This window comes from Microchirus variegatus, assembly GCF_963457635.1.
Source record: "Microchirus variegatus genome assembly, chromosome: 22".
Classification (NCBI taxonomy): Eukaryota; Metazoa; Chordata; class Actinopteri; order Pleuronectiformes; family Soleidae; genus Microchirus; species Microchirus variegatus.
Window position 1 is genome coordinate 5,333,900 of NC_139823.1, and position 26,631 is coordinate 5,360,530.

The 26,631-nt window shown below is 42.1% G+C and overlaps 1 protein-coding gene across 1 annotated transcript; it reads right to left on the minus strand.

The window, feature by feature from the left end:
- Positions 1-3,222: 3,222 nt before the first annotated feature.
- On the minus strand, positions 3,223-26,339 carry tbl1x (transducin beta like 1 X-linked). The gene is made up of 15 exons (XM_083908314.1): positions 26,103-26,339; positions 10,216-10,321; positions 9,560-9,705; positions 9,221-9,440; positions 8,223-8,355; positions 7,912-8,053; positions 7,751-7,814; positions 7,525-7,622; positions 6,961-7,021; positions 6,714-6,835; positions 6,557-6,631; positions 6,323-6,450; positions 4,140-4,305; positions 3,936-4,037; positions 3,223-3,848 (listed from the first exon to the last, which is right to left on the minus strand). The coding sequence occupies exons 2-15, from the start codon at positions 10,271-10,273 to the stop codon at positions 3,822-3,824; spliced, it is 1,542 nt and encodes a 513-aa protein (XP_083764440.1). The 5' UTR covers positions 10,274-10,321; positions 26,103-26,339; the 3' UTR covers positions 3,223-3,821.
- Between the last annotated feature and the right edge of the window lie 292 nt (positions 26,340-26,631).

Genomic DNA, 26,631 nt, shown 5'->3' on the forward strand with positions numbered 1-26,631 from the left:
AGCCTTTTTGTTTTCATTTACCTCTAAGCTTTTTAAATCTTGTCTGCAGCACAGCGTACTATTGCTCCACACAGTCCTCAACCGATCAGTCAGAAGACCACTGCAGTCTCACGCAAGTCAGTCACAGAACAAATACCATTTTAAAGAAAATAAGATTTTATTTTTCAATAAGCCGTGCTTTGACGTTGCCTTAAATGCTAGAGGAATGCACGCTGGATTTGTGAATGTAATGAAAGAATGTAATAGGTCATATTTCCAGCTGTCCACCTTGTATTTTTGCACACATCTATTTAATATTAAATAACCAAAATATTTCTTAAGCTTTTGCTTGTGAGACTTTCTTGAAGTAATTTTCTTTTTTTAAAGGACTAGCTATTAAAACTCATTGGCTGCCAATGACGTCTCTGGACGTCAATTAGAATACAAGCGTTCACTGCCAATGACGTCTGATAAAAGAAGAGAGTCTACTATTTCTTTTGGTAGTTTCGGTGTTTACATAGAACACACTGTTTTGGGGGTTCTTGGATGATCAGTCAAAATGCTGTAAAACAGGCATTTCTGTGCTGATAATGACTGGCAGCCAATGAGTCAACAGGCCAAAAACTAGCTTTGTGAAATCTTTGTGTGAACTTCCGTCCTTTGACCAGCCAATTGATCGGTTAGAAGCTTTTTTCCATGATTAAAACAAGATTTCTGATTGTTTTATCTTCTTAAATGTGTATATTTTCTTTGTTTCTTTGATCTATATTACAAAGAAATAATTAAAGGAGTCATATTGGACCCTATTTTTCCAAGTTAAACTAGTTCCCTGGTGTCCTAATGAACATGTCTGTGACATGCTTTGGTCCAAATACCATAAGGATGAAGCACCACAGCAGTTCAATCAACCTGCCATAACAGCCCTGTTCAGAACGCTTGGTTAACAGTATTTCTTTGGGTCCACCTTAAAAAAAGCAAAACTTAAGGGACAGGAACTGACCTCAGCCACAGAGGCTACTGGGAGCTAACAGCAGTTAGCATTTGGAAAAGTGGTAATTTGCAGGCTCGAGCAGACACATTGCCGTCATATATAACATGCATCTACTGGACAGATAAATCCTCTGATGCTGGAAGTTTGTGTAGAACTCTGTGCTGCACTGTGGAGCCAAGAATAGAACTTTTCACGGACTTCTGGTTTTCGGAAACCGTTGCCCTCGCCAGCACTCGTGTGTTTGACGGACAAATCGGAGCTCCGCGAGACAACAATTCCAGGAATTTAGCGCATTGTGACGTCCCAAGGAGCACGGAAGTAAACATTGCGTCTTTCATCTCCTCTACTTAGACTGAGGAGGACCACAAAAACATGAGTGAGTCATCTTTTTTTCACACTTGCCAACTGATAGGACCTCCAAATATCCCAAGAGTCCCAAATATAAGGATTTAAATGATTAAAAAGTTGATTTTGCATATGTCTCCTTTTTGTGGACAAAACAAGACATTTGGGAACATCATTTCCAAGGTTGACACATTTAAAAAATATATATTTTCTGACATTTTCTGGACAAAATAATTAATCTAGAAAATAAACGACATATTAATCGATTCAAAAATAATCATTAGTTGCAGATCTAATATTTACTCAACCAAAGGTCACTCCGACCATGACCTTTGACCATCAAAATCTATTTAATTCATCTTTGATTCCAAGTGAACATTTGTACCAAATGGTGTTCTTGAGAGATCATGTTTACAACAATCAGACGGACAATAGCCTGGTATGGAGGAATTGAAAATAACTCAATTAATTCATTGTTTCTGATATCAAAATAGAGTGATTTATTTGCGACACAGAACAACTTCAAAGTTTTTGTCCTCGAAACAGGCGAGTGCACCCTGGACCAGGGTGTGTCGGAGAAACAGTAGCCATCACAGCACTTTTTCCATACTGGGTTCCTTTAGCAAAGCCAACGATGGCCACCAAAACACACACACACACACACAGCCTGATTCTCAGTCTGACACAGACAATATTGGCTCTCAGCAAATGAATGAAAAAACACAATGAACCACCCAAACAACATCCAAGAGTGACTTTTAAAAAAAGACAAGAGACGGAGAGAGCGAGAGATAAGATCGGGACAAAAATAAATTGGCCCTTTCCTGAATGTTTGCTTAACCAGCCGATACAAAAAGTGCACTTCATGTTGTTCTGGCTAAAAAAAAAAAAAAACAAGACGAAGAGAAAAGAAACTGAATAAAAGGCAAATCAAAGTGATGCTGTGTTAGTTTATAGATATTGTCTTTTACGTTAGATCCCAGTATGAAGCGGGAGGTAGACTTACTGCTCACTTTTGAAGCTTAACCCACAAACAATGGGCAGCATTCATGGGGACTGAACAAGACCAATCATGACTGTTGTTTTTAGTTTAAGTTTTATTAGCCAATCGTGGGAATTTTGCTAGACCTCCCCCTTGTGGACACAATGTGCTCTGAATTTTCAGAAGCTCCATCAGAGGAAAGAGCCAAAGAGAAGCTACAGCATTAATGAAAGCTGTACGAGGAGGTCTCACAGGTGGGGATTCGTTGTTGTACTCTCCTTAAAACCTTGTGTTCTACGTGCAACTGTGATGACCCGTTTGCTCCCAATAGTTCCTAAATGCAGGCAACAAGATGCACATTTCGGCAGCGGCTTTCACTGAATATGAGCCTGCCTTCATGCCATTTGTAAATCAGTGTAAAAAAGGGGGAACTACTTGGTTGTTGGAGGTGAAAAAGACCGTATTAAAATAAGCTGATGGGGACATGCACTTTGTTTAAAAAGAGGCCTCGTCACACGTTAGCAGTAAAAGATGTGGCAACTCCACTGCCGTTAATGAGCCCCTACAGGATGACAATAAAGAGTACTGTATATAAACATATATACACAGTATATAAGTCTGTGTATTAATCTAATTTACATATCTTTACATTCTTTAAATTTACATCCAAAAAGGGAGAAAATTCTCTTTGTAAACCACACTTTTCACATCTTGTCCACAAAGTGACATTTTTTAATCTCATGTGAATGGAGCAGGTCGTCTTTTTTTTTTTTTTAAGAGATAAGAGATTATTTCTTGGCAATTATATTTCCTGATGTTGACCTGATATTAAACGCGAGCTAAGAACTACCTCGTATCGCCACATTCGATTTTGAGTCCCTCTGTGGAAAAAAAAAATCCAAGAAGTACTCTTGAAAACAGACAGTTCTCCACTGAGGAGAAGTTAAGCACACTGTCAACAGACAATAGCAGTGCTTCAGTGTTGATGTTACTTTCATCATGTCACAGAGTATGTTGTTTGGACATGAAGTAACATTTGCACAAAAGGAATTCTGAAACCACAACCTTTCTTTTCATTAATCGTTGCCTCTTACAGCTCAACACGTGTCTCAGTAACACTTTTCTCTTTCTGTAAAACTTTGTGTTTCCGACCCTTACAACCCGACAACATCTGGACCAACGGCCCGGAGGGAATCGACAGCAGGCCCTCGTTCTCGAAACCTTTTTTAAAAACACGGACGTGCCCATGGATTTGGATTCGATCCAATCTTGGGGATCTCTCTTAACCTGATTCCGTTGTCTGGAACAGGTCGGTCATAAAACACACGTTGACAGACTGTAAGGTGCACTGAATTCATTTGGTGTCGGCTCATCAGCAGCTGCTGCAGTCATGTGGTTTTAATCCTGTGAAGGTTCTGTTTCAGTCCACCTTTATCAGCTCTTCTTGAGCAGAGAGAGAGAGAGTGTGTTTGCTGATGCAATGTGCTGCACGCTCCAGGATTCATAATCAAAGTCTCAAGTCGGCTATTTTCGGAGATCAAGAACGCATACCTAGAAGGTGGAGACATTTGATAATTGATTAATAACACATTTGAAGCATAATACAAAAAAACAAAGACTAAGAAGGCTAATACTTACTGAGCCGTCTGACGCACTCGCACCAACTTTATCCCCAGTGCTGTTCCAGCATACCTCAAAAATACCACCAGTGCCTCTGTAGCTGTGCACCAGGGCTCCACTCTGAAACAGCAGGACAAATACATGACCAACTCCATCTGAGGAACACAGAAATCTTCTCTCCTATGCTTTTACAAACATTGTAAACACACGTCAGATGCTTACCGTGGTGTTCCAAATGTGGACACACTTATCAAAGGAACCGCTGGCCAGGTGTTGGCCGTCAGGACTAAAGGCCACGCTGTAGACGGGTTCCTGGTGCTTGGTCAGTGTGTGAATACAAACCCCTCGCTCAACATCCCACAGTCTCACTGTTGAGTCGAAAGAAGCGCTGTGAAAAGACAAAAGATGTGAGACCACCGTCATAAACATCTGTTATTGTAACATAAAAGATAATCTATATACATAGTGCCTGTGTCGTGTCTGCAAGATGCTACTGAATATGATACTTCATTTTTGATGCAGTGAAGTGATCCTGAAAACTTAATGAATTATTAATCCCTCCATTACATTTAAAAACGGTAACACAACACAGTGCAAATAGAAAAACGTGTGAACTTTTCATAGCAAAACAGAAAAAGCCAAACGGTGTCAAACATGCGATCATAAAACTGAGACAGTGCTGATAGAGGCTGATGTCAATTAACACGTCTACCTCACAGAGAAGTAGCACGTTGTAATTAAAAGTATTAATAGACAGAGTTCATCTATATCACAAGGATATAATCAATGACATAATAAAAATGCACAAAGAATGTCATTAAAAAATACTCTGCACACAGGGTGCTGTTGGCGGTTGGCAGAGCTGCCACCCGTGGGGCAAAGGGCCCACTGCAGTGACCCAGGTTTGATTCCACCTGCAGGCCTAGTTTGCTGCGCGTCAGCCCCCTTTCACACTTCACTCTCTCCTAGCTATTAAAAAGGCAAAAAGCCCAAAATAATATCTTCACACATACTGAATAACAACAGCATTTACAAATTATTATGGCTATTAAATGACTGCAATGATAATGGCTCTTTTATGTCCTTTGTGAATTGCAGGCAAGTGTGCTGGGGTCGTCAGTGAGGGCTGTAAATTTTAGCAACGTTTGAACAAGAAGATTTTTAACTTTCACGCACAACTGGATCAGGGGGTGAGGCTGTGGGCCACTGACATTTACTCGTGCTGAGATTGTGCCTGGAACATTGTCTCTTCTGAATGCCAGTTTATGGCAAGCAAGGTTCCCACAACTTGGTTTGACATCAAATTCATGGGCTTTTCAAGGATTTTCCAAGGACTTTCCAGGACAAATTTCCCTCAAATTCAAGGACTGAATGTTCCGATACAGCTTAACTCATTGGGTGCCAATGACGTCAATTCAAATACAACCGCTCACTGCCATTGACATCTGATGAAAGAAGAGAGTCTACGCTTTCTTTTGGTAGTTTTGGTGTTTACATCAGTCAAAATGCTGTAAAACGCTTGGCAGTATGGGGCTGAAAATGGCTGGCAGCCAATGGGTTAAGACGGGAGGGCAATTTGTAAGAGCCACTCAGCTCATGGCATCAATTTTTATTGATTTGCAGCACGCTCTGCATCTGGCTAAGTGATTGTACTTGGTATCTTGAGCAGACCAGTGTTTGTCATTTTCTTTGGTAGATCTTTGAATATGCATTTCCCAGGCATTACATAATTTGCTCCATCTTGCTTAATGTTATTTGATTATTGTTCTGCATGGAATTTCACATCAACAGCAGAGAGAGAGTGTACAGTGTCCACAATGCCTCTAGTAATTATGACTCTACATTTGTTCTTCTTAGGCCTAATCTACGTACAACAAGCAATGCAGGGTGCATGAAACAGTAGGTGGTGCCATAACAAACAAGGAAGACATTTAACTAAATATCAACTTCAAGCAGTTCAGCACACCCAAGTCTAATTAGGGACATTTTCAAAAGGGCCTTGAAATTTTCTTTAAAGGATTTCAAGGGGTTTGAACCCTTGACAAAAGTTAAACACATATACTGCACACAAATATCGACTTTTCTCTCAAAACCAGGTGATGCAGGTGGTTATCCGTGTATGGAATGTGAAAGGTGTCTGGACCTGAAACAATTAATCTAATAATCTGTTTGAAGCTTTTTTTTTCATGATTAAAAGAAGATTTCTGATTATTTTAGCTTCTTTAAAGTGAATATTTTCTTTGTTTCTTTGTTCAATCAATCACTTTTGTTTTGTGGAAAAAACAAGACATCCAAGAACATCATCATTTCCAGGTTTTACAAACACTGATCAATGTTTTTTAAACATTTTCTGACATTTCATGTACCAAACGATTAATCGATAAGGAGCTCTAAAGGTTTCCCACCTAGCGAGCATGATGTTGGAGTTGGGGTTGTTTGTGCCGGGGCCTGTAGGACTCCACTTGATGGTGTAGATCTCTTTACTGTGAGCCTGGAGGTCATGCACACAAGACTCCTGCTTCATACTCCAGATCTGTGTGAAATAAAAACAGCAAGAGTAAATTACGACTGAATATAAAATGACATCACCACTCAGGACTGTGCTCTTTAATCTCTGGGACTGAGGAGTTGTCTCTTACCTTTAATGTCATGTCATCCGAGCAGGAGGCGAGCAGCATCCCTGATGGATCCCACTTAATAGCATTAACTTCATTCTGCAAAACACAAGACTCATCAGCATCAGAGGGAGAAAAGGTGGTATGAGGTCAAGTCGAGAGAACAAAGCTATTTGTTTACCGTGTGGCCCTGGAAGGTCTTGAGAGGTCGGTCGCTACCAAGTCGACATACGTGGATGCACATGTCTGTGCTACACGAGGCAAAGGTGGTGTTGTTCTGCCAGTCCACATCCAGAGCTGGGGCTGCGGAATATATTAATAGTCTACACTTATTAAAAGGCGGACAGGTGGTTAATGAGCCCACAAATATGATCGGAACTGAGCAGGATGCATTTTTGCACCACGGGTTTGTAGTGAACTCACGTTACCTGAGTGGAAAGGGAACTGCTGCTTGGCTTCTCCTGTGTTTGCATCCCAAATGATTGTCGTCTGGGAAACAAAATCAAGAGTTTCATCACCACCACAACTGAAAAACTTTTTAATAAATGACCTAACAAATGACACATTCTTCCAAATGTACTCCTAACAGACTGATAGGGCTTGAAATTAAAAATCTAACTGATAGAGCTCATATAAGTCATTAATTGACATTGACATTTGAGAACATCATCATTTCCTGGTATGACAAACACTGATCAACGTTTTTTTTTCACATTTTCTGACATTTTCAGGACCAAAAGATGAATCGAGAAAACAATCTTTAGTTGCAGCTATACAAATTATTGTTAAAAAACTTGAACAACATGAGTTTCGACTGGACACCTGCGGATTGTAGTTTGTGGAAACCAGGAAAATGATATGTTACAGATTTACACTTTGGCTGCTGATCTGAGAAAAACTTTTATTTTAAGCCCTAGGACTGGTAAAAAAACAAAACATGAGGATATTATTATTACATTGTAAGTCCATGCTCAGGGAACTTCATAAAGTACCTTATCTACGCCAGCACTGAGAATAGAGTTCCCCTTCTTGTTCCACTTGAGTGCAAATATGGGCCCTTTGTGCTGCCCCAAGGTGCTTGCCAGATTTCCTAATGGATAAGAGCCATATCCATTTCTTTTAGAAAAGATCCTTCAGAAAATTTCAGTTGCATTATTCACTATAACAATGGCGTAATCCTAACAACACCACACTGTGCTGGAAGGATGGAGAACATACCGTCCTTTGTCCATATCCTGGCAAATCCATCGTACGACCCAGTGGCCAGGAGAGTCCCGTCACTCTGTAAGACGGCAAGATAGCAAAACTGTCACGTAACTGGGCTCAGCTGCTCATGGTGAATGTTAAAGAGTATATGGATTGATGGTTGGAAAACCTACATTCCAGTCTAGTGAGGTGACGTCTTTGTTGCTGGGGACATCCTGGCCACCTTCTCGGATACAGTGGCGCAGCACCAGCTGGGTGGAGTTGGAGCTATTATTCTCGTTCAGGTTCCAGATCCTGGCGGTGGAGTCTCCCGAGCTAAACAGAATAACAGCGCCGCAGGAGAGGGGGGTTAAAAGGCTGTCGGACTACAAGCTGTCAGTGAGGATTCTTATAAAGCCATTTATCTTTAAAAATGAGAGCCAAAAAAGTGTATTCACACAGTGTCACAAATTAGCGATTTATTTCTGCACAGAGAGAGACTCACCCAGAGGCCAGCAGATCACTGACAGGGTTCCAGGCACAGATGAACACTTCAGACTCATGACCTCGGAGCACTGTGGCTTTACTTGCTGGTATCGCGACATCTACATCCATCTCCATGGGCTCGCTGTGGTTATCTGAGAAAAGTCAGCACACAGACAGATGGTCAGTTGCACATATATGCATCAACTTAAACCTGCAAGCATAAATAGTCAGCAAGCTCATGGGTGGTATAAACCTCAAAATGCATCTCTAATGAATATTGATTGGAAATTAATGTTTAACGGGGTGAAGTGTAGCCTTTTAATGACAGAGAGAGACCCAAGAAAATCAATAACATGTTGTTGCTGGTGCTATTTATATTCATCTCAGTCTGAGAAACCGATCCGGTTAATGTGCACACAAACATCACAGCATGATAAGAACCAAGGTGCAGAAACGGATGCAGACTTTGAAACGGGGGGGAAAAGCTGGTGAGCTTTCATTTCAAGTCTACCATGTTAATCCCCCCCCCCTTGTTACACCCTGCTCTCTCCCTATTGCCATCTACACCTTCACATTAAGGTCCTCAGGGACACAATGACAAAAAACAACCACTCCTCCCCTTGTCCAGGGCTCCACCTGATCTACACCTCTCTGGTTTCACTCACAGAAGCTGCTAATAATATCACATTGTGTGAAAACCACACAGCTGGCACAGATTCATATAGTTTGAAATAATGTTTGATTTAGTCAGAACTGGGGAGACATGAGGAGTTGGACAAGTTAGTAGTCGGTGACCACTAATAAAATGAGATATATTGAAAAAACAGGTTGTTTTATGTATATAGAGAGTAAATGTTTTCCATATACACTGCAAGTGGAGCCATCTACATTCATCTGTGTTTGTTTGTCTTTCTTTAAACCCCTCGTAATAATCATATTTTTAATGACCACATAGATTTCTGTCAGTTTGTATGATGACAACTCAGACACTTGTATTAAAGTCGAGCTCAGTCTTACTCATGATGTGTGTGCCGTTTTCCTCCCCATTGAAAGTGGCTTCTCCGTTCTTTGGTGCATTAGACTGGTGTCCGGAGGTTGAAGCCACCATGGTACCAGCCGCCTGCTGCTGGGCTAACTTGTCGCGGAAGGCCTGCTGCCGTGTCTGCACAACGTCAGGCATCACCGCGTCGATGAGGGAGAGCGACTCGATCGGTCGACCATCGAACACTGTACCATCCTGTCGTTAGGAGAAATTACAAAGATTAAGCACAGTTTTCTGGTGGTATTCCTGAGGTCTATCATTATCACTTAACAGACAAAACATTTGAATCAGTACAAGCAGCTATCAGCCTTCACCTCATTGATGCTGATCTCTGCCTCCACATACTGGAGCCCCTTCTGCAGGATGGATATGAGGGCTGCAGGGGGCACTAGTGTTCCATTAATGTTTGACTGGCTAATGTGGCTCTCAATGCCAAAGGTGAATGCAGAGTGGGAGAAACCTGAAAACAAAACACCATTCACATTCAATAATGGCTGGGTGCCAAGCATAAGATGTGCACAAACACAAAACACAAATATTCAAAGAAAAGTCTTGTCTGGACCAAACAAAGCTTACAGTAATTACACACGAAAGCCAAGTGGCATAACAAGAATGACATTTGAGAGAATAGTGAGGCATGCCAATGTCAGTGTTGACCTCCGAGTTGCTCGTAACTCTTATTCTGCCAGACGGCTCTCAATAAACAGTAATAAAACACAGCAGCTACAATTGATATCAAACATTCAAATCATTTCAAAGCACAGCAATGGCAGTATGTAAGGAGCAAAGAAATACAGCCACAACACACAGGGTAAATGGAAGTGAAGGGAAAATATCTTCAATGCACCGTTTAAATATGCATACACATTATGTGTTTTATTCAAAACAAAAGACACATATCAAACAAGTGTGCTTCAACAGAACTGACAGCTATCAGCTATTTATATTTTAGTGTTCGTCGCCCACAAACCTGATTCTTGGAGATATCTGTAGACCAAGAAGTTCACTTCGTCACTGGTAATACTCATCTTAGCCCAGTGAAAGGGAGGAGGTATGTTGTAAGGCTGGGCTCACTCCTGAAAACAAAAAAATAAAAACAATTCATATTTAGGTCTGTAATCTTGCAAATGGCACATTCTTAGGACATTTTAACAACAAAAAATAAATACATTACACCTTCATGTATTTTACTATACACAAACACATTGGCACTGTTTTCTTGTCCCTCGTACAACATGCTCGCTCATTGCTGCACAATTCCTTTTGACAAAGTCAATAGCTAGGATCATTTATCCTGCAAATCACATGATTAGTACTGAATTTCAGCAAAATTTGGTTTAATGAGAGTGACATCTACAGAGAAATGAATGGTGCTTCTCATTAGTGACCCACTTAACCAGCTAAATTAAAAATAGTGCTAATAAAGCATTAAGGACAGCAAATGCCAAATCTAAGCCCATCTAGTGAATTACAGAGCGCAAACCAAATGATTTGGCCAGGCCGACCTTCCCTTCTGAGTCATTTGCAACAAATTGACATGTTTAACAGAGGTTGTGTAAACATTTCAACATTGAGACCATTTTCAAACAAAGGGAACAAAGGAAACAAAAATTCAATTACATTTTAAATTCCATCAAGTTTTTTTATCCTCAGGCTGATAGAAGAATGCAACAATAACATATTTTCCACAGATACAAGCTTTCAATTTTCCAGAAAAGGTTAAATAAAGCTGGAATGAGATAATTTACATCCCCACTCACACGAGGAGGTAAACATACAGTGAATAAACTCAAGTGTGTGTCTTGTGTGCAGGTTTAAGCACATAAAATGATAAAGAAACATACTACAACCTGACAGTGAGTCATAACAATAAACGTTTCAAACTATATTTAGTTTGAAACTGCTCTCCAACAGGGAGAATAAAGGGACAGACGGTTATCTGAAAATAAGAATAAAGGGGGAGTGAGTCAGTGTCATGTATGAAGACCGCATGGCCATCCAACTTTCATTTCAAACACTGTCCAGGTCCACTCAAGTTTCCCTTTGGTAGCATAGCAACAAGAGCGATCGCAAAAAATAGACAGAGAATAGCGTTGTCCCAATTACCAGTGGGCACAGAGCCAGGAAGGTTGAACATGTTACACAACATGAATTATTCACTTTCACCTTGGTATATTCTTTCAGATAGCGTTCTGCCTTTATTGTACATAAGGGTTGGAGTTCTAACAACATGGTGCAGCCATACTGTGATGGAAATGAGATTCTGAATGAAAGAACTGAATGGAATTTCAATCAAATATAATCTTAATATTCCTAAAAAAAAAAAAGGTTGGCCCATGTGCCCTGATTTGACCACAGTCACCATGTTACTCTTGGCTAATTAGCTTACATATGGGACTAGGCAGGGCTAGCCACATCAAAAGGTAGGCAGCCGCTGCACCCAAGGCCATGACAGACACATAGCAAACAACTGGAAACGTAATTAACAGACGGCCTAGAGGGACCCTGGTCCCGTCAGTGTGCAGAGAAGGAGAAATAATCCCTTTAACAGATGGGCCAATGATGGCTACATCACCAACTTACTGGGCATCAGAGCCTTTGATCATACAACAATTCAGCAAATGTGCAAACCTCTGCTGCTGTGGCTGTGATGAGAGGAAAAAAAACACTTTCCACGACACAGTTTATGCACAAGGACATACAAATACAAAACCACACATCCTTGATTGTGGTCATTGTGATGATGTGAAAGATTTAATGAGGTTTTGGAGATGAATGGACACATTTCATGGCATTTAGTATGATGTTCTATTGAGCCATAGTCAGTCCTCATTGATATTGGTTGGACAAAATATTAGACCTGGACACCAATAAATCAACCATTAAAATATTTTTTTTTAGACACAAGAACCTGAACGATTCCCCACACAACTCACTCACTGATATGAAGCTGCTGTGGCAAATGAATCATGCCGAATGCCTTTAAGGTAACAGAAATACCACAGCCATTAAGTGAATATTTAAGCCAGATGAGCCCCAGCTGAGAAAGCGCTTCTCCACATTCAAGCCCACACAACATCAAAGTGAACACGTGTTTATGCAAGAGGTCTTGAAAACAATTGTTTTTTTTAAGATGCATTGTGATGTGAACACGGACAATTCTGCATCTGTGCAGTGGCAGCATATTAGGGGTAAAACAAATTACCCAGAATGTTTGATGTACTCGTCATCCATTACTGCACTTTTATATTTTTCAAATGTACTATATTGTATGAGGATGAATGAAAACATACGCATATCCTAGCGTAACTGGATTTTTTGGTATGACCACAAAATGTGAACCCATAAAGACATCAAAACAAAAATGATACTGAAGCATTTGAGAGTTTCATCAATTATCTCAATCAACATACACCGTATTAGGGATGCAACAGTTAATCAATTTTTAATCAATTACCAAGTTAACCATGACCTATTTTGATCTATTGATTCAACCGTTTGAGGGTTTGTTATAAATAAAACAAGTTCTCATATCATTCAGCTGCTTAGATTTGAATATTACCTGCTTTGCGGACAAAACAAAGCATCGTTTAAAAAAATTGATCAAACTTTTTCTGACCAAACGATTTATCAAAAGAAAAAATAGACTGATTAATCAATTCTAATCATTATAGAAAATAATCATTCGTTGCAGCCCCACACAGTGTATTACTATGCAGTGCTAAATGTAAACAATCTATTGTCATCAGGCTCATTACAACCATCTTTAGGATATGTAATGTACTTTTGCAGTTTTTATTAACAATAAACTTGTGGTGGAATGATAAAAAACCCATCATACTGTAACACCAAGCAATGCACCAACAAATGCCTCTCTCACACAGTTGACATTGAACTACCCAGACTGTGTATTGCGCTGTAAATCCTGTCACTTCTGAGTGCACAGCAGTACGGTGGCTCATTATTGTCAGTGTAAACAGACACGGACAGAACTGTAGCTATTACGGACAACCGGCTCTCACTACACAACTGCCGCAGAGTGCGTTCTTTTAATTCAAGCTAGAAACAATTGCATGCAATAATGCCATCTTTAAAAAGCACTTGCACTTTCAAACCCTTTAGTTTAATTGAATGAAAATATTAACTGAATAGCCCCTGAACCAACCATCACTATGATTACCCCATCTTTAGACAATGTACCTGGAACTTAAATATTATTGTGATATGATTGCATAATAAATCTATTCAAAGCTATGTGATACAGACAGATAGTATGATTCATTTATAAACTGCGCTGAAGCCAAGCAATGAATCAGTCCATGTGCACCTTCTAATAAAATGACAACCCTGCGTGGCAGTGTATAAATTAGGCCATGAATGTGACAGGGAAAACCCAGCGGAAGATCAAATGATCGCTTGCTCTAAATCTGATTAGAGACCAACTTAAACTAAAGGCTTGTTCATTACAAATATTCACTAAGATAGATTAAACCTGTGCTTGATCAACTTTAAATTAAATGTTAAATAGACTGACACCGACATCATCTTTCCCAGACACCCACACTCGTATAGGCTCGTCATGTGTAATCATCCAATCATCGCTGAAATTAATCGGCTGAAATGCTTTTTTGAACATTAATCATTCAGAAGTAATGGAGTTAAGAGGACTAAACAACAACCACCCAAGTCCTAGACATGCCGATTTGAAAAGAATTATGTGAAAAAAACAGCATACCAGGGACCCCATTTTCTCCTGAACAGTCACCTTCTGACAGATGTGCAAACAAGACCTGGAAACAGCAGCCATTTTCTCTTGAACTGCTCTGCTGAGTAAAACCCGCCTTTGAAGCTTCTGGTTGGGCTGCAGTCTTGAGGGGGGAGGGGGAAGGAGAGAGAGGGCCATGGGGGAGGGGAATTATGAAGGGGGGGGGGGGGGGGTGGAATGGGAGCAGGGTGATAAATAATGATCCCCACACAGGTAATCACAACAACCATTTGAGCATTATTCTTGGCTCTTTCAATGAGTCACTTAGCGGCAGCCAATGTAGGTCGCATACAGTGGGGGATGGTGGGTCAACACACGATGGGGGATGGTAGACTTCAGTCTACAGGGGGAAACACTTCTCCCACGCTTCCTATGGGTTGCAACACTATTAACCAGTGGTTGCCAACTGTGTGCCAAGAAAAACAATAGTGTGCAGGTTTTCTATTCCAGCTCCACCCCACTGACTAACACTCCTTAGGTAGAGAATAAGAATCCATACGTGACATTATCTTCTGAAGTGATCCGTTGGAGTCTAGCCACATGGCTGGTCACTACACACTGGAGGGCTTACCCTAATGGTTCCCCCAGCAGTTAAACATCAATTAGGTCATGGGAGGGCAACATATTAGTGCAGTCCAGTGCAACACGTATATACTAATATGCACCGTGACAGACTTTCAGCAATATCAGTGTTATTTACATGTTTTTTTTTATCTCTCCAGAGAACTGCATGTTCATATGCCCCAACATCAGTTCCATTTTCTCCCAGGGGAATAATTGGGAGATGTTTAGAGAAGATCGATGAAAGGATTTATCATGAAAGCATCTAAAGCCCAATTTATACTTCTGCGTAAAGTGCTCTGCGTAGGCTACGTAGAGACTCTGCGTCGACGCAGAGACTGTCGAAGAGCCTCTGCGTAGTCTCCGTCTGCACGAAATATTTTTTAAGTGTCCGTCACTCCGTCAAGGGACTACGGAGACGGCAAGAGCTGCGATTGGTCCTCAGGACAGGCTGAGCTAAGCTGCTCTGTGCCGGCTCTCGGTGCGCTCCGGGCGTCCTGACAGAGGCGGAGCAGATCCCCGCCGATAACGCCGCTGCCGAACTATAAATACGTCATATCTTAACACACACAGCACATGTTTAGACTCTAAATGGCCAATTTCTCGCCTCAAATTATCTTAAAACTGCGTTCCGTGACACAGAAAAGTGAGAAACGGCCACTTTTTCAACAACAACAGTCTTTCTCTCTCTTTCTTTCTCGGACGCCATTGCTCACTGTAGCCAGAAGCACAACAACCTTGCGCAGCGACCCCTACTGATCGGGCGGGAAATTGCAGCGAGTGTCCGTCACCACGACGCAGAAGTATAAATGCTCGAGGCGTCTCCGTGGTGACGCAGACGGATAACGCATACGCAGTCGGAGAAGTATAATGTGGCCTTTAAAAGGAGGACACCAAGACTCAAGATCCACACTCACACTAAATCCATTAGAATCAAATAAAATTTACAACTCCCACTTGCCCACTGGTGTCATTTTGTATTCTTAGTGGAAACAAAAGGGATATAAGCAGTCATTATATAGTTTAAAAGACGCCAAGAGGAAATTGTTTTACACACTGTCAGAGTTAACAATGAGTTCCAATTCATCTTAAACCAAAACATCCTAATTCAAGACAACAACCAATCACATTTGTGTAGAAGGCTCATAGCTGCTAAGTATGCACTAGGATAGACTCATAAGTCGTTGAACTAAAGCGTGTAGTTTCACCCTGAACCTGTAGCAAAATGTACACAAACACACAGATTTTAACACAGTGATAGTGCTGGCCTTAACACCAAATCGCCAGGCAGTTGTTAAACATATCACAAATGTGGTTTCATATTTGAATGTAAGCAAACAAAGAACTAGTCACTGCAGAGCAGAGCATGTACATGCATAAGCCTGAGTGGGGGTGGTTGGCAAGTACATATGAGACTGTGGGAATAAAAGAAGAAAAAAAAACAGTGACATTGTCTACATGTCATGTGTTATCCAACAAACAATACTCTGACTTGGTACTCATAATACTACATGTATAAATAAAGATTGCTCAATGATACTTTGTTGACCGACTTTAATTAATCAAGAACCTGAGAATTCAAACTCATCACTGTTTGTTCATTTTAGACCATTTCAAATCTAGGCCAGTGTGCGTGTGCATGTACTCTGCTGTGCATCTTCATGTTGCATGATAACGAGCAATGTTCCTGTGTATTACATTTAATTCTGAGATTAAATTATCTGTACATTAAAACCGAAAATTGAACAATGAGGGAAACTACTGACTGCCTTCATCTTTTGAGAATACATTTATATTTCTATGCTTATTCAATAGAAAGAAAACAACACCATAAAAGGCCTCCACCAGGCAATTATTTTTTTCAATGAGATGGGGGTTGAACAAATAAGCTGTAAACACAGCGACAAACCAGTGTGGGCAATACAAGTGTTGCTATGGTGACCAGAAGATCTTGATTCTCTGTCAATAGCAGCTCATGCCACCCCAAATACCCCCCACTCTTGTTGAGCTTTCTTTCCATCTGATATCAGGGTCAAACAAACAAACAAAGCAGACAAGTGGGCTGAAATACCGATCTTCATTTTAAGCCGTCCCTTGACATATCCGAGCATTGATACAACATTAACAAAAAACATAAAAGATTGCCCTTCATAGCAAAATGTGTCTGCTAAATTTCTAGATTTCAACAGCAAGTTAAAATATGCATGGATCATTGTGTTATGGAATCACACACACTTAATGACAATCATGGATTTACCAGTGCCAACATTTTTAACGCATGTACATATACTAATTCCTGCACATTAATTGCCTCATTTAATGAACACAAAAGATCAAATGTAGGAGGAGGCAAAAAATACAACATAATCTCCGGTCATAAAAAATGTCCTTGTAACATTTCTTAAGGCAGTGACACATGCACAAACTCTTTTTACTTATATGCTGTTGTAGATAAACTGCATAATGATAAGCATGTCTTTATGGTACCTGAATTACATGTATGTAGTGCAGTTGTCAAAGATCCATGCACTCTATTGGTGCGTGCTAATCACAGTATGTTGTACAACGCTGACACACTTTAAAGTTTACTGCTCCTGCAGCCTGCCTGAACACATCGTCACACTGATAACTCATGACTGCACTCCGTAAAAGAACCAAGCCTACGCGCTGTGAGGAAAATCTGCAATGTGTGATAACATTGTTCAATATTGTGATGATAAATATTTACTGTTCTTGTCTTCCTTCATCATCATGCAAGGTAACCTCAAGAGTGACCACCAAACTGACATCAATTCATTTGAGGGTAGCTAACAGTTAACTGGAACCTACCCTCCATCTGATACGTCAGATCCATCTGATATAGTCCTGCTGAATGTGTAAGTACAGGGTTTTCTCTAAGGCTAACCTCACACTAATTAGAAACAAAACTGATCTACTTTCACACCTGGCATTGAATTGCTTTTTTCTGTGACCTGATTGCAATCAGAAAGCACCTGACCACTTGTAAGTACAGGTGTAAATACACCCGAGGATATATCGTTATCCGATCTGCCAAACCACCTCGGGAGGTGTAAATGTGATGCATCTCCAGTGCTTCTCTGCTCCAACCACAACTACGTGAGCCGAAATATTTTGGTAGCTATGAGCACAGCCGATTTTTTTTTGGACTTCCAAAAGCAGTCCTAACTAAAACGCAACCCCCAATTTCAAAACATTACAATATATGCAATTTGTGTCTGAAGCAGCAAAAATAATGTGCGACAGTTAGGGCTGCAATGACATAATCAAGGTATCCGTTTGAATGATTTTCCGAGTCAATTAATCTGAATTCTTTGCTTCTTAAATGTGAGTATTTACTGATTTCTCTGCACCATACAACAAAGAAATGATTACACCTAAATAGTGACAATAAAAGATGTTTGAGATCGTCATCATTTCAAGGTTTGTGAAACACCATTTTATGGACCAAACACCCAGCTGATTAATCGAGAAATTAATCAACAGATTAATTGACTATGAAAATTATCATTTCTTGCGGCCCTATCAAAAGCATATTAAACAAATAATATCTTCACACATTCATATTAGCTCGTTAGTAATAATCACTTCAACTTATTTAAGTGGTTTTGGTGTGTAGTTATAGTTCATCGAAGATGTGGTGTGATAAAGGATAAAGTTGTTGGCTTTGATTACACTGACAGGGCTGCTCATGTAGTTGTTATTTACTTGTGTTCGTGTCACAGGAGAAGCATGAGTCCAAGCACTGAGGGCACTTTCAACAGTTTTTTTAAGAGTTCTTTTTGCTCAGGCGCTGCATTTACACAAAGATGGCGCCGTGCTAGCGGCAGCTTGATACAGCAGCTCTCTGTTTGTGTTAGTTCTTCTTCAATTTAAGCACCTTTTTCTTAATTTATTATTTTTCGCATTAGGAGTGACACTTCTCTAACAGTTACGCCATGTACTCCGCTAATTTTGCGCGGTTTATGTGGCTCGTCTGTTACTTTTTCCTGCTTTTTGGTGGCGTGGCAGACGCACAGCGGAGCGAGGGCATTGTTTACACGCGCGACCAGCTGATCGCGCTGAGGGAGCCGGCTCTCCTGATCACAGCACGGCCTGAAATTCCGAAGGAACTGCAGCGGAAGCGGCGGGGCTGCAGAGCCGGAGCCAAAGGGAGAGCCAAAGCGAGGAGGTACAAACCAGCAGTACCTGCAATAATCACGGGGAATGTGAGATCCCTGGGAAATAAAACGGACGAGCTCTGCGCGCTTGTGAGGAACAGCTGGGTGTTCAGGGAGAGCAGCCTCATGTGTTTCACCGAGACATGGCTGCACTCACACTTCACCGATCACAGCGTGGCAGTACCGGGCTTTAAGACTGTGCGGGCGGACAGAGACGCTGCGCTGAGCGGTAAGAAGAAAGGGGGCGGCGTTGCTGTGTACGTGAATGAGAAGTGGTGTCACCCCGGACATGTTTGTGAGAAGGAGCGTCTGTGTAGCCCGGACATAGAACTTTTGGCTGTGGGAATGCGCCCATACTACCTCCCCAGGGAATATACCTCCGTGATTGTTGTGGCTGTTTACATCCCTCCCTCAGCTGATGCAATGGCAGCAGTAGACAGTGTCCACTCTACTGTGTCCAGATTACAGACACGGCATCCCACTGCATTTATTACAATTACTGGGGATTTTAACCACACCAACCTGGACTCTGTTTTACCAACCTTCCACCAATATGTTGACTGCCCCACCAGAGACAATAAAACAATAGACCTTTTGTATGCTAATGCTAGGGATGCATACACAGCTACTGCCCTTCCCCCTCTTGGCATGTCTGATCACAACCTGGTCCAGCTGACTCCCAGGTATGTTCCTGTAGTGAAGAGGCTTCCTGTTGCCACCCGCTCAGTGAGAAGGAGTACACAGGAGGCTGACATGGCTCTGCAGGATTGCTTTGAGTCTACAGATTGGGATGCGCTCTGCATGCCACATGGGGAGGACATCAACTCCATGACAGACTGCATCACGGAATATATCAGGTTCTGTGAACTCACGGTTCTCCCTGCCCGGACTGTCCACTGCTACCCCAACAACAAACCTTGGATCACCAGGGATCTGAAGACCCTCCTCAACAAAAAGAAAGAGGCCTTCAGAAATGGGGACCGGGAGGAAATGAAGAAGGTACAACGTGACCTGAAGGAGATGCTGAGGCAGAGCAAAGACACCTACAGGAGGAAGCTGGAGTCCAAACTCCAGCAGAACGACATGAGGGAGGTGTGGTCCGGAATGAAGACCATCACCGGATTCAACGTGAAGGAGAAACCGACAGAGGGCACCGTCGAGAGGGCTAACCAGCTGAACCTCTTCTTTAACAGGTTCAGCACACAGACTTCAACACAGCCCCCTGCTGCCTCCTCCACATTTCACACCTCCCTCCCTCCCCCCCTGCCTCTGCTCCTCCACCCTCTGCCCCCCCTGGAGAGCTGCTTGGACACAGTCTCACCTCCCCCCCTCCCCTCTTCCCCCCCACCCCTCTCAGTGACAACCAACCAGGTCAGAAGACAGCTTGAGAGACTGCAGCAGAACAAGGCTGCGGGCCCGGACGGTCTCAGCCCCAGGCTACTGAGGGCTTGTGCCACCCAGCTGGCTGCGATCCTGCAGCACCTCTTCAACCTGAGCCTCCAACAGGGGATGGTCCCAGCACTGTGGAAGACATCGTGCCTGGTTCCTGTCCCCAAGACAAAGTCATCATCATGTGAACCCAAGGATTACCGTCCAGTGGCCTTGACGTCGCATGTGATGAAAGTGCTGGAGAGGCTGGTCTTGTCTCACCTCAGACCGCAGGTTAAGTCCTCACTGGACCCGCTTCAGTTTGCTTATCAGCCCAATCTGGGGGTGGATGACGCCATCACCTATCTGCTGCATCGAGCTCAGTCTCACCTGGATGGTGCTGGAGGCACTGTGAGAATCACTTTCTTTGATTTCTCCAGTGCTTTCAACACCATTCAGCCACTGTTACTGGGGGAGAAGTTGCGGAAGGTGGGGGTGGACATGCCCACCATCTCCTGGATCACTGATTACCTGACAGGCAGACCACAGTTCGTCCGACTGGGTCGTGGTTTGTCTGATGTGGTGGTTAGTGATGTAGGAGCCCCACAAGGAACTGTGCTGTCCCCCTTCCTGTTCACCATATACACCTCAGACCTTCAGTATGACTCCGTGTCATGCCACCTGCAGAAGTTCTCAGATGACTCTGCGGTGGTAGGGTGTATAAAGGATGGACATGAGGGGGAGTACAGGACAGTGGTAGCTGACTTTGTGAAGTGGGCCAGTGAGAACCACCTGCTTCTGAATGTGACCAAGACCAAGGAGATGGTGGTGGACTTCAGGAGGAAGAAGACAGCTCCACAACCGCTGACGGTGCTGGGGGAGCACATAGAGATGGTGGAGGATTACAAATTCCTCGGTGTGAGGTTGAACAACAGATTGGACTGGAAGGCTAACACCAGTGCTGTGTACAGGAAGGGGATGAGCAGGCTCTTCTTTCTGAGGAGGCTGCGATCCTTTGATGTATGCAGCAAGATGCTGGAGTTATTTTACCAGTCTGTTGTGGCCAGCACACTGTTCTTTGCTGTGGTGTGCTGGGGGAGCAGCATGGGAGCCGGTGAAACCAGCAAAATCAACAAACTGATTAAGAAGGCCGGCTCCATCATTGGCTGCAAGCAGGACACCGTGGAAACGGTGGTGGAGAGGAGGATGCTGAACAAACTGCTATCCATCATGGATAACTCTGATCATCCTCTCCACCACATCCTCCAGGCTCAGGAGAGCACATTCTCCAGGAGATTCAGACAGCTCCGCTGTCACAAGGACAGATTCAGGAAGTCATTCCTGCCATCAGCCATCAGGATTTACAACTCATCCCTGTAAAACTGACTCTGCTCCATTGCACAACAGCACAGTGTATACTTTATATTAATATATTGGACAGACTACATTAGTCTCTCCTTTATGTCATTGCACCTGATCCTATGGGTCATTCATTCTTCACTTTTTGCACTATTTTCTTTACATACTTTTGTACACTCATTTATTTATGTTGAATTCTTTTCTTGTATTGTATTTTGCTGCTGTGCCACAACAATTTCCCCTTGGGGATGAATAAAGTATTTCTATTCTATTCTATTCTATTTTAAGTGTCTTGCCCAAGGACGTTCGATTTTTGATCACAGATATCCTGTAAGCAGCTTTGGCAATGGGACATTTGATCACGTGACAAGCTACATGCTAACAAAATGTTAGCAAGAGTCTGAAATAACTTCATAAAGCCGCGTGTCAGATAAACCAAAGAAATCACATGAAAAGGACCAAAATCCTTGTTGGTGTTCACTGCATGTTAATGTGCAACACTGAATTACAATTTTCTTCCTCCTCTTACATTGCTGAATCAGCAGGAAGTGAAAAGACCGACTAAGGGCTCCAAAAAATGAAAAAAAAACATCTCTCATCCTTAAGCAAAATATAATTTCACTTTGACATGTGCTTGCACAACCTTTTGAACAATGGACAACTTTTGTCAGGTTCCCAATTACAGACCAACTTCAGAGGAATACTACAGTACTGAGATGATGTTTATGTTCACCGACTGAGAATACACATAACCTGACAGTGACGAGATGTTCTGTAAATGCAATTAACATTCATAAATTTGCACTACCACTTTATCATCCACATGAGGGTCATGTGGAACTGGAGCCAATTCTAGGAGACATAGTGCAAAAGGTGGGGTGGACCCTGGACAGGTCCCCAGTCCACCGCAGGACCAGCATCCAGAGACGTACAACCAGTCACTCACACACACACAATTAACATATTCTATCGATTATAAAACAGGAAACTGGGTCATTAAGCAGATACAGTAAAACTAGAATCTACCAGCAAGACAGTAGGACAATATTTGACACACCTTCAATAGGCAAGGGGCACAACAGACACAAGTTCAAACAATGATAAACAGAGCCACCTTAAATCCAAACTGAATAACAAAAAATAACTGCAGCCTTGGACTGACTACCAAGTACTTGTATGACCATCATTTCAGAGAAACCACTAGTCTGTCAGTTGGCAAAAAGCCCACAAACGGCGCAAGTTTGTTGAGGGAGGGAGAGAATGGTTCACCTCCTGCCGCAACACACCATAAATAAATATCACTGAAGAAATATTTGGACAACTCGATACAGAACTTTGCAGCACAAGGGGGCTGACATGGCCTTTCTCAGGGACTTCCTTGGCCTACTTATGATCAGGTGACAGATTTCTGTTTAGAACACACAGTTAGACACAATGTACAATGGGTTTACTGTTGTCTCTTCTGTGTTAAGTGCAGGAGTCACATTTGAATCACTTATCAATAACTCATTTGAGCAAAACCAGGGGCTACTACAATTCACCACACGAATGAAGTGTGTGTTTTGTTTTTAATATTATAGGCCCAGGTTTACCACTATACAGTACTTGCAGAGATATTCTTTCAGCAGCTTTTGTAAATATAAAAACTACAGAGTAGCCCTTTCGACAAATAGTGCCATGTTTTCCCTGCTTCTCCCTTTAGGGGTCAACACTGCAAATCATCTGCCTCAATCTCACCCTATCCCCTGTATGGCAGATACACATGAAGTCACAAAAAGCCTGATATTAACTAATTAGTGCAAAATACATTTCAGAGATGCAATAAACTCTGGAGACCCAATGAAGAAAGTTCGGAGAGTGTAAATGCATATGTCCGTAGAAGTTGCTCTGGAGATTTTCCTGCCAGCTCCCTAATACAGTCTCCAGTGAGCTCATGTGAGAACCCAGCAAGAGAAAGTGAGGAGAAGCCACGGACAAATGGCTAATTACAGTCTTTGTTTTCGATGCAAAGAAATCAGTAGAGAGTATCAAAATTGGTGATGCATCTCCCTTGAGCCTCACTGCAGCCACCTTCATCTCTCCAGCTTGTTGTAGCATCTGCAGTTAAGGCTACTTCATACTCTCTGCATCCCCGAGTTCACAAATGTCTGCTGTGGTCTGCATGATGTGCATGTCGTTTAAGCACTCGCTGACCCTATGCAGTCATCCATGTGTAACCCAAAAAAGTGTGACTGTGCAGACTGAACAGTTTTGTGCATGCTCACGTTACTTCAAAATAGAATGGAATGGAAGATAAAGTATGCATGTGTGTGGAATGCCAGTCTGACCCAAACCCTGATTAGAATGAATGAACCCACAGGCGTGTATGCGTGAGTGGAACACGTCCACAACTGTCTGCAGACTCATTGGTTGTTTTTGCCACATATTTAGGATCTTTGTGCTATTGAATGATGAACCATCATTCAGTGAGAGCTGGTGCATTTTGCTGAATCGGAGCACAACTCCCTGCATTCATCAGCAGTGAAATCATAAATAAATGCCAGTGTGCCAGTTCCTTTGGCAGATATACTGCACAAGCCCAAGCCTTTACAGAAAGCCACCATTGTGTTCCATTGTGGGTTTCATTTTCTCTATGTTTTCTTCTCTTCATAATGCCGATCAAGATTAATTTCTACTTTTTTTGGTGAACCTCAACGTGGGCTTTTTGTGCTTGAGATTTACCTGGGGTTTGCATCTTGGGGTTTTGTCTTCTCTTGATCATTGACAAAAACACAAGTACACCTACATAGTGGAATGGTGTGTTTATGTGCATTAACTATTGAAAGGACACGCATCTTCCCAAGAATAATTTAGTAGCCAAGTGTCCAATTACTTTTGAACCCTTGTTTAATATCTCCCACACGGTTCTTTATTAAAAGGTGAGACTTGGCACATTTAACATGATAATATCAATCGTTTTTAAATTGAATATAACTCAATTTGATCTAGGCAATATTTAGAGGGTGATCACACAGAAATGTCACTCTAAATGTGACAAAATTCAGTGCAAGGCACACAACCCCGGCGCTCATTAATGTCACACTTACAGCCAATTGAATAAAGCAAGAGGCGAGCTTAACAACCCAAATCATCTGCTTTATATGAACATTTACCTCCTACTCATCAAAAAAAACAGCTCAGCTCCACACTTTCCCAAGGTGTGTTTGAAGTAACCGCCTTATTATGTGACAAGTCACTGTGTGATTGACCCCAAATGGACACCAGTAGCAGTGTCTCAATCGCATTTAATCGGCCAAGCACTTTCAATTTCAAAAGGAAAAAGAGATCATTCAAGCTAACAAAAACTTGGTAAATTGGCAATAATTTTTATCCATTACCTCGTAAAAAGATATCAATTTGTATCCACTGTGACACGACAGTGCTCTCCACGGTCCTCTGTTCTGTTGTGTCTTGTACATCAGTTGTTTATGTTGAAATGTCAAAGACGACTCTGTGGAGGAATCGATTTCCTCCATTTAAGAAATAAATGGGTCAACTCGCTTATTTTGATGTACTTTTTTGATGTAAAAAATAGTGTGAGCAGCAACAATAATAACATCAAATCCAGTCCAGCCAGTATTTTCTCACTAGATGTTTTCATCAATATCTGTTAAATACCCTTGATATCAGTTCAGCTGCTACCTGACATTGATTGGTGTAAACAAACAACAAGGGCACACACACCAAGAGCCACAAGTTCAACCAGAGAATAGGGTCATCACCTCACACATCTCACTGTAATTGAAATAATTAACACTTTATTGGCCAAAGGCCAGGTGAGACATATTAAATGTGTCTGTACACGTTGTTCCCTACATTAGTGCATTAAATACCAAGAACAACCAGAGCTACTAAATGGCACATAATCAGAATTTGGAGGTCACGCAACACGTATGAATGTCTTCATGAGGATAAGTCGTGCACAAACACAGTGTCTGGTCTCTGATGTGCACACAGCTCAGACAGTCAGGAAACAGCTTTAACATTGGAGGTATAGAGTAACATGAGCTGTCCCTTAGCTACTAAAGGCAATGTAGTACAGTTGAATGTCTCCCCTCCCCCACTCATGTGCTTCCAAAATCTGCAAGGGGACATACAATAAATAATCATTCATATTTCACTCTCAGGGAGTAAATAAGTCAAGCTGCATTGGAGGAACTTCGTGTGGCGGATGTTTTCAAATGTGTTGTTGTTATGACAAAGTATATCCAAGCCATCCATCAAAAAAAAATGGGACAACCTTCACCCGGTAAAACTAACTATATTTAGTGAAGTAGTCCACAACGCAATAAACTGGTGTTTAATATAAGTGTGTGACAGAAGAATACAGACCGTGAGAGAAAAGTACTTCGGACAAAAAAAGGAAATTTAAAAGACGCATGCAGTCATTTCAACACACGTGTGAGTCAATGGGTGAGTAAGCTGTGCCGGCAACCTCCTAATCAATGCCATACAACCGCCACTTTCTGGAAGTCACTGTCTTCTTTGTAGAAAAACACACACACACGCAGAAGCAGCAACAACAACACCAACGCAGCTTAAATCATACACAACACTCCACTTTTCCCTCTCTTTGGACTCGCTTACCGTCTTATTGTGAGTGAACTCGTGCTCTCCGCCGCGCCGCCGCCGCCGCCTCTCTTCCTCTTCCACAAGGAGAGCCTCCAACTTCAGCAGGCGAGCGACGACTTTCCTCCCATTTTACTTCTCGTCATATTTCAAGTTCCGACCGCTGCTGCTGTGACTCACTGTCGACTAATTCACTGCGCAAACGAGGCGTTATTCGCCCAGACATACACACACACACACACACACACCGACAACAGGCGGTAAAGTTGGAAGAGGAGAAAGGGGGGGAGGAGGAGGAAAATAAAGCCCGGTTTGTGTGAGGCTGAGGCTGCGGGTTTACTCGGGAGTTTCACCGAGAACAGACAGCAGCAGCAGTAGTAGCAGCCGAGGAAGACAGAGACGTAGACAGAGAGAATGGGGAAAGAGGAGGAGGAGGAGGAGGAGGAGGAGGAGGGGGGGGGGGGGGGGGGTGTATGTGTTGAGGGGTAAAAGCTAGCTGACCTTAAACCTGAATATTGAAAACATAAAAACGGTTTGAGTTCATTTA